The 9,787-nt window shown below is 43.2% G+C and overlaps 1 protein-coding gene across 3 annotated transcripts in view; it reads right to left on the reverse strand.

Annotated features, from left to right (window-relative positions):
* Window positions 1-9,787, reverse strand: part of CDK5RAP2 (CDK5 regulatory subunit associated protein 2) — a 199,379-nt gene that overhangs the window by 146,725 nt on the left and 42,867 nt on the right. For all 3 annotated transcript variants that reach the window (XM_017503288.2, XM_017503290.2, XM_017503287.2), the window contains exons 6-7: window positions 6,256-6,379; window positions 3,575-3,729 (exon numbers count right to left, since the gene is read on the reverse strand). In XM_017503288.2, coding sequence (XP_017358777.1) covers window positions 3,575-3,729; window positions 6,256-6,379 — 279 coding nt within the window. The remainder of the gene's footprint in view (window positions 1-3,574; window positions 3,730-6,255; window positions 6,380-9,787) is intronic.

A 9,787-nucleotide genomic window follows, 5' to 3' on the forward strand; every position in this document is an offset into this window, starting at 1 on the left:
GGCTTACCTCTGTCATAGCATCAATCATGACATATATTTTTTTGACATCTATCCCCTCCCACACTGGGAGCACTACAAAAGCAGGACAATGTTCAGCCCTGCATTCCCAGCACACATTCCCAAGGCCACATTCAGTAGTTGGTTAAGGAATGAATCTATATTTTAATTCAAGCCTTAATCCATATATCCAACCACATCCTAGACGCTACTCACTGAGGCTCAAGGTCCTCAAACCCAGCATGTGCCAACTGAAGGCACCATCTTCCCTCTCCCTCTACCCAGAAACATTTCCTCTTTTTCCTTTTCCCCTGACAAAACTCAATAAACTGCACCATCCCACAGCTACACACGCTCAAAACTTGGGCAAGGGCCAGTTGCTAAGGCTCATGCCTATAATCCCAGCATTTTGGGAGGCTGGCAAATCACCTGAAGTCAGGAGTTCGAGACCAGCCTGGCCAACATGGTAAAACCCCATCTCCACTAAAAATACAAAAATTATTTTTACCCAGGCTTTTTTGCTGGTGGGCGCCTGTAATCCCAGCTGCTCGGGAGGCTGTGGTAACAGAATCATTTAAATACGGGAGGCAGAGGTTGCAGTGAGCCAAGATCACACCACTGTGCTCCAGCCTCGGGGACAGAGTTAAGAATTAAACTCAAAAAAAAAAAAAAAAAAAAAAAACCTGGGCAAGGTGTGTTGTTGTAGCCTCTCCCCTCATCTCCCAAATCCAGTCAGTCACCAAGCCCTTCAAGCCCATCATGTCTACCTTCTAGCCTGTTCTCCTCCATTCCCAGCTCTGTCACCGCCACCTTGGTCACCATCAGCTCTTTCCTGGATTTCTGCATCAGCCTGAGAACCAGTGTTCTACTCAGCCCCAGCGCCAATCCATTCCCAAGGGCGGCCAGAAAGGCCTTTCTAAATTTAAATCTGATCTTGTCAATCCCCGATGCCCCACCCAACTCTTCAGTGGCTTCTTGTATGCCTTTAGGATAAAACTCAAATTCTTCAGCAAGGTCGAGTCCCCTCTCAGCTTCCCTCTTCTCCCCTCCTCCACCCTCCTTTCCGGAACACAGCACCCAAGCCAGACTGTGCGCCCTCCTGTGCCTGGATCCTGCCATGTTTCTTCTTGCCTCTGGACCTTCACAGGCACTATTCCTTTACTTCCCTTTCTTTGTCCAAGTAATTCTTCCTCATCCTAGTACTTCTCCCAGGAAGCTTTTTCTAATCTCTCTCAACTGAATTAGATAAATATGTTAACACAGCATTGATCCCACTTAGCCCTTATCATCCTGCTCCTCCCTCTATCCCTCTCACCCTGCTAGATGGTAAGTTTCAACCAAACAATGAGATTGCTGGGGAGAGGAACCCAGGCTGTATCAGCCCCTTTTGCATTCTCATCACCACTGTGCTGAGTAGATAGAAGATGCTCAGGAAATATTTGTTGAATCAAAGGTGTAAAGATCCAATAGAACCAATGAACTGACTGCTCAGCATCTGTCAGGACCCTCACAGGGCCTTGTCTATTCACTCTACCCCAGGGCCTCCTTTCAAATCTATCCCAAGAACGCTCCTTCCCCTTCACAGGTGCCAGGAATTCTGCCTGTCTTTCCTCTTTGGTGGCTGCTCACATATTCTATTCCCTGGGTCCCCTGCTCCCAGTTTAACTCCTCCGGACCTGTAGTTCCCCCAGGAAGGCAAGCCCATAAGCCTTAGTCTAAGGGCCTCACTGCTGATGGGTTGGGAGAGACTCAAGGGAACACAGAAATGATTCTGTAGAATTCTCGCAGTCTAGAGGCTACATGGGTGGTGCCTAGAAAGGCCGGTACTCTGGGGGAGGCGCAGTAGGAGGGCACATACCAGGGAAGTTTCTATTCCCAGCCATGAAGTCAAGAAATACACAAGGTCTCAAACGGGTAAACTGAGATAATACACATTCACTCCACTGAGGTCCATGGGGAACCAAGTTTCCTCACTCACCCTGAAATTATTAATCATCAAACTTCCATTTTCCAGATCAAAGCTAAGAAAAGATTGCAGAGCACCAAACTAATGCTCACACCTCCAAATGCTGAAGCTAGGGCACTTACATGGAGGCATGCACTCTCCCTCTGGGTCTATTTATTCCCTTTTAAGGATAATCATATCCCAAGGATTGGGATTTGCTCGTCTGATTTTCCAGGAAGCAGACTCCAATCTCCACAGGTAGGTACCAAGGCAGAAGTAACAGCAGACAAAAGTTGAGGAACCAGGGCAAGCAGGCCCAGAACCTACACAACACAGTAGTGCTCGTCATGCTGGGGCACCAAATGACCAAGAAAAAGGAGCCAGTCAGTATCCTCTGAAACAGATCATTTGCTTTGGAAGAATTTCTATCAAATTCCAAACAAGCTTGGCTCTTCAACAGATAGGTCGCAGGTTATCCAGCAGTTTCTTTTCTATTTAGTTAACCTTCCACTCAGTGACTGCCAGAATAAGGCAAGAGTATCAAAATGGAGGGTTCATGGTAAGGAATAAAATCAGCTTTCTCCTGACAAGTTTTTATCAAAAATTTGGTTGCAAAATACGATGAGCATTAAAGATTGCCTAGGGCTGGGCATGGTGGCTCACACCTGTAATCCCAGCAGTTTGGGAGGCTAGGCAGGCAGATCACGATGTCAGGAGATCGAGACCATCCTGACCAACACGGTGAAACCCCGACTCTACTAAAAATACAAAAATTAGCCAGGCATGGTGGCACATACCTGTAGTCTCAGCTACTCAGGAGGCTGAGGCAGGAGAATCGCTTGAACCTGGGGGGCAGAGGTTGCAGTGAGCCCCGAGACCACACCACTGCACTCCAGCCTGGTGACAGAGCAAGACTCCGTCTTAAAAAAAAAAAAAAAAAAAAAAAAAAAAACCCCCCAAAAAAAAAAAAAAAAAAAAAAAAAAAAAGACTGCCTAAAGGACATATCAGCTATCCAATAAACTAGAAGGCATCTGTTTTATCCTGGATCACCCAAGAGCTCTGTATTTGGTCTACACTGTTTTATTTTTGACACCTCGCCCTATACTAATTTGGGCCTTGGCCTGCATTAAAAGATATGATGGCAAACAAGTCACATGAAATTCACTGGCATTTCTTGTGGGGGCAGTCACTCACTGTTCACTTTGGGAAGAACCAGAAGAGAAATCTCCTTTGACAGTGCCAGGTAAAACTGGGCTTCTCCTGAGTTACTAGCTTGTTTTACTTCGTTTGCAACGTGAATCTTGTCTCTACCCTTTTTCCTTTGGCTCCCAGGAGGCTTACAGACAAAAAAATCAAATCAAATGCTAACTTTAGTATCTGAGTAGAACATTTCAGCATGAATGTCTATCAGTAGACTATCTCTGACCTCACATGACTATGCTATTCCTTCTCTCGTCCTCCTGACTTTATCCCTAGCTGTCTAACTGTGTTCCAATTGTTCCCATTAGTCACTCACGTCCTTTGGGAAATGTGGGGAGAAGGAAGGGACAAAAGGTAAGAAAAGGCAAGAATTCTTTCCCCACGCTGCCAGATAATGTGATGTCAGGGTATGACAAGGACAAGAGCCAGACCTGTCTTTCTCATCCAGAACCAGAGCCATCTCCAAGTCTCCCTCGTGCATCTTCTTCATCTCTGAAAGCTTGCTTTCCAAACTCAACCGAAGAGCCTTCTCCGTTTCTGTCCCTGCAAAGGCCTTTTCCAGTTGTGCTTGGGCGGCTTTCGCATCCTAGAGTTAAATTAAATGCATTTGATGCAATTTTTCAATACAATTGGGAACATTTTGAAAGGAAATTGGATTAAAATATAAATATTTATGACTTTTTCTCCGGCACATTTCCCCTCCCTGAATTGTACTATACATGGAGAGAATCGGTAATAAATACATTTGCCAGCCATTTTTCCCTCTTGTATCCTGAAGCGTAATAGGCATTTCCAATGGAAAAGACTCAACTCTGTAAGAACTGCATTTTTGGTTTTGAAAAATCAGATCAATATTTACAGCTTCAATAAGAACAAGGAGAAATGCTCCTCTCAATACTAAACATACATAATTTCCAAAGAGTCACCATAATTTCCATACAAATTCTTCCCACACACCCCTACCGCCCTCACTGTATTTTTTAAGATAATGACTGAACAATTCTAAAGTACATTTTCTATATCTCCAAGGTGATTTAGCTGTCGGAGGGGGAACCTCTATGTTCTTCCCAAGAGGTTAGAGAAGCCAATGAGGAAATTATCTCAATCATGCAGGCAGTGTCTATGTTAGGCAAAAAGGCCCTGGTGCTCATGAAAGTGACCTGGGAGTATGTATGAATGTCCAACTACTCACACCAATTGCCTCCCATTATATCACAAAGATAAACATCAAATAAAATTGGGTTCAAAACCCAGCTCTCCCACATACTTGCTGTGTGACCTCAGGTAGTTGCTAAACCTCTCTGAGCCTGAGCTTCCCAATCTATAAAATGGGGATAACCACCGTCCCATCAAAAAGCTGCCATGAGTCTCTGTCAAATGCCTGCTCCATCACAGGAAGCTCAGAAAAAAATGCTGGCTCCCTCCTCCCCACCCTTGCCCTCGACAGTACTGCCCCCACCACTAACTCCCCAAGGGGCTTCCTGTCGCTCTCAATGAAAGCTGAAAAAAATCACTTATCATATTCTTAGACAACATCAAAGCCTGTTATTTACTGAATGCCTACTAAATGCCAGGCTCTGAGCAAGGAGCTTCATTCGTATTATCTCTGATCTGTATCCAACTATAAAAAAGTTATAGCCTGAGACAACAGAGTATAGCAGTTAGAATGCAGGTCTGAAGCCAGACTACCTGATATTTACTGCCTGTGTGACCCTCAGCAAGTGACTCAGCCACTCTGTTGTCTATTTCATCATCTGTTTAAAAAAAAAAAAAAAAAAGGATGACAGAAGTATTCACCTCACAGAGGTTTACTGAAAAGATTACCTTTATGTCTATAAAGAGCTTAGAAGGATGTCTCACACAATGAAATGGGAAGCCCACAATAAATTGTTAATACCACAGTTATTATTACAATTACCACTGCAAACCAGGCATCACTGTCCTCATTTTACAGATGATGAAGCAGAGGCTTAAAGTAGGCAAATACCTTAACCCAGGTGATAAAGCCAGTAAGTGACAAAGCAAAGGCCTGGCACCCCAACACATGGGAAAGCACTTACAGGGAAAAACAAATGAACCAGTAAGTTACACCTCATAATTACGTTTTAGCTAAAATTCAGAATCTGTGATCAGGAGACCATTCCTGTGGCTCTAGTTCTACCATTTCTGACCTACAGTATGTTTCTAACCCTCTCCAAGCCTGTTTCCAAACCAGTATTTTGGGCCTAATATCTACATACCCCCAAGAGGACAATTTAAGGGCTGATGTGAACAACATAAATGGAAAGTTGTAAACTGCAAAATACAGTGTCTGCTCTTTGTATCCAGAAGTGCTTTTGGTGCCATTTCTCTCCATATCTAAAAAGAACCAGTGTTTCAGGTAGAGAAACCGTGATAAAACAATAGATTTCAAAGACCAAGAACCAAATAGTATTACTTAATACTACCTTAAAATAGATAAGAACTTGTTAACAACTAGGAGACAGAATTTTTTAGCCAGGAAACATCCTGACTCCCACCACAGTGACAGGAAATGCCTAACTGAGAATAAATAGAAGGAGAAGTGGCATGGAATGCCTCATAGAGAAAAGACCAGCAGGATGGTTGGAAAGAAGCTGGATACCAGGGACCAGAGCTGGATGGACAAGCAGTGGCCGAAAGGTCAGAGTCTGGCTCCAGGCTTGGTTACTGTTAGGTAAGTCATTTCCCTTCTCTGGTCCTCAGCTTCCACATAAATAATGCGCTAAACTAGACAATAAGCAGAGTGGTGCTGTAGAAAAAGCATGGGCTTTAAAATCAGCATAGTTAAACCCAGGATTAAATCTATTAGTATTAGATTAAACCTATTAAACAAGTTAGTATTTCTCACTGTATCTCAGCGTCCTCATACAGAAATGAAGACCACAATGGTCAGTTTGCAGGGTAAAGGGGTTATAAATCGTACATGTAAAATGCCTGAAATGGGGCTACAATCCAGGAAATGCTCAATAAGGGTGGCTGCTGTTTCTGCTGAAACTGATGGTTTACGAAAAAAAGAAACAAAACTGTGCCAGCCTTGGTATTAATTAACCCACTGTAAGAAACACGCTGCCCTCAGGATTTCCAGACTTGCCTTTTGTAAAACGAGTATTCTTTTGGTTAGGAGATCTTCCACCTGCTGCACCTTCTTTCGAGCATCTTCTTTCACCCGCTGGATTTCAGAGCCACCCGCTTCAGCTAAGCTCTCAACTGCTTTGCTGCAAAAAGAGGCACTGGCGTAAAACATGCAAGGGTGACGGTATGATGGTCATTTCACAGCCCCAAAAAGACAAGGAATATTTGTTAGTCATCTCACCCACAGACCTGTGCTGAGCTTCTTTTTCTTTAGCTTAATATTCGTAATTCAAAAACACAGATAAGAAAAAAGTAAGATTCGCCCATAATCTTGTCACTCAGGATAACTAAGTCAACATTTTAGCATAGCCTTTAAGACATTTTCTACAAAAAAGAACCATTTAGTACACATCAGTGAATTGATTTTATTACTTAATACACTGTAAACATCCTTTTATGTCAATAAATGTCTATATCATTTTTAAAGGCTGCATATTAATTCAAATGTATGAAATGTACTATAGTTTACTAAATCAAGTCTCTATTTTTAAAACATTTAAACTGTTGCTCATTTAACACATTGTATCTGATGATACTCACGAAGTTCTGAGAACAGTGCCTGGTACAAAGTAAGTATTCAATAAATGTTGGTGATACTGTTTACTGTAACAAGCAATGTTATTAAAAGCATCCTTGTATGTCCACTATCCAGTGACTTCCTGAGAATAGATTTCTAGAAAGGGAATAGCTGGATCACAGAGTAAGCCCACTGCTAAGACTCTGGACAGCTATTGCCAAATTTCCCATCGGGGGCTTCCAACAAAGTACACCTGCATCAGTGGTTCAAGGAGGGCAGAGAGCTGATCTGACAAACCAACGTGCAAAGGCGCAGTATGCAACGAAAATGTATCTGTGGGAGTAAGGGTCTGTACACTGCCAACTGAAGGGAAAAGCATTTTAAATGCATCAGGATCAAATCTGTTCATGCACTGGCTAACTTTTAGGGCATGAAGACGGGAGGCTACATAAGCAGCCTACACTCTGAATACTCTAACATAAAACACAGAGTACACACTGCTAGAGCACCATGGAATATTCTCTCCACATGACCAGCAGTGGTGGGAACGGCACGCCCAAATCAGACACAGGACTACAACCACTGATGCCAGAAGATAAACAATGTCAAACATAACTCTGTAAGACTGTATGAACAGTCCTCATCAGATTTCTAAAATGATTGCAGGTTTCCAGAGGCAGAATAATAAAAGAAATGCTTCCACCTAAGGCTGGTTTCTCAGAAAAACTGCAACAGAACAAATCTATTCACCACCAGCTTCCCATGCCCTACTTTAGAGATATATACAATTTTTCCAACTGAGAGCCATGTGATCAGACACTCACATGTACTGAGTTCTTCACTGAGAACGATGGAAAGTCAAAAGGGCCATAGTTGTTGTCCAAGTCTCAAACGTGAGTCGCCCGGAAATAAAGACTTTATTCATATCTTTTTTCCTTTTCACCAATAAGGCTTCAGAAGGCCCCAGTGTCATATCATTTTAATGAAATTCAACGTGAACAAATGAAAAAGAACATGGGCTCTGAAGCTGGACAGATCTGCTTCTAAATTTTTACTCTATTATATCCTCAGTGTGACTCTGGGTGAATGATCTAGCCTCAGTAAATTACCTCTCACACCTCAGTTTCCTCATGTGAAAAATGAGATGATTACCCCTCAGAATTAATGTGCTCACATATGTGGGCCTGTTTCTCTCTGATCGGAGAGCTCTGCATGCTAGCCCTCGGCCTCTGAGGCCCACACACCACTGGCTCCTGCTGAGCTGCTGTGAGAAGCCTCATGCTACCCTCTGCTGAGGTCTCCGCTGGCTACAGCCACGATGGCCATTTCTATTTCCTGATTAATGTCATTGAATGCCGTCAGCCCCCACTCCCTGGGCTCATTTCTGGATCACTGTCTTGAATTCACAGTGACTCACAATCATTTCTATCACTCCTTAAGGAGCATTATACATGATCGAAAGAATTCTGGACAAGAAGCCCCTCCTTCCTGATCCTTAGATACAGGATTTTTCCAGGAATTAATTTCTGCTACCCATTCACCAAGGTCTGAAGCATGGGGCTTTATAGAGCCGCCTCTATAAGATGGCTCGCCTGCTACCCCTGCCCTCACCCCTCCACACTGCCCACCAGAGTGCAAACACGCCGTCTCCCACCTATCAGCCCAGATCTAACCTTTGTGTTTTGCCATCTGAATCACATACATTGCCAAGAGACTGACTACAATTTTTAACAAGTACTATTATTATTCCATTTGTTTGAGTTGTAGTTATACCAATAAAATATATTCCCAATAAATGTCCCAACTTTTCATTTATCATCTTTGTGTTTTACAGTTTCTGTAGCAATAAAATTTATAGTCAGTAGTATGGTACAATTTCCCTCTACTAATGGAATTATTATTTTTGTTTGTGTTTTAAAGCTACAGAGATCAAATTTACTTGCACCAATATGACTGCTTTCGTTTTTAATGTCCTCTTACAGTAACTGATAAACATAACAATGGAAAACCAGCTAACAAATGTGTTTATTTCATAGTAAGGCACAGTATGTTCTGGAGCCAGAGCAGTCCCTGCACGTCTCCCCATTCCTCTGAACCTCGGTTTTCTCTCCACTCAAAAGGGAATACTGGCTGCCCACATATCTGATCAAATACAATAAAGCCTATCAAGTGCCAGGCACAGGATATGGAAGAGAGAAGGATCTCAATACGTGTTAGCTCCCTCCCTCAACCCTTTCTTTCCTTGCAGAATCTGGGCTAACACACGAGGTGGACAGCAAGCCCTGAGGAGAGGAAAGGGTGAGAGAAACTGGTTTCATCTAGCTTTCTACCCAATACAAGAAAGCCAGATTTTGTAAATGCCAGCTTCACTACCCTTTTTAATCCTCCACATTTCCCCTGGATTCTTCCAATCTAATTATGGTTCTTCAGGAAAAAGCAGTGGCATATCGTGTCCCCACACCCTACCAAAAATCCTAACACTGAAAAAGGGTGTTGAGAGTACAGGTATTGATCGACTTACGACCTATGCAACATACAACCATTCAACTTTACGACCACAATTGCTAGCCATGACTGCTCGGCGTCTGGCAGCGCAAACGTTGCCTAGCTGGGCGTACAACAGTGTGGGCCAGCTTCCAGCAGCACTACTATCTCCACGTGCACCATTTCAACTGTTATCCCAGACTCGGTACAGCAATTTGTGTTTTGTGTCTTGGATATTTTTCATCAAACCCCTCCCAATAAGCTTCTTATACATTTCGAAGCAATGGACCCAAACATCAAACGATTTGCAAGGATTGAACGGACGGCGCACGATGTGTTTTGTCCGTATCGTGAAATTTATGAACAAAAAAAGAAGCTGGGCGCGGTGGCTCAAGCCTGTAATCCCAGCACTTTGGGAGGCTGAGGCGGGTGGATCACGAGGTCAAGAGATCGAGACCATCCTGGTCAACATAGTGAAACCCCATCTCTA

The sequence above is a fragment of the Cebus imitator genome, unplaced genomic scaffold (assembly GCF_001604975.1).
Source record: "Cebus imitator isolate Cc_AM_T3 unplaced genomic scaffold, Cebus_imitator-1.0 Scaffold309, whole genome shotgun sequence".
NCBI classification, from domain to species: Eukaryota; Metazoa; Chordata; class Mammalia; order Primates; family Cebidae; genus Cebus; species Cebus imitator.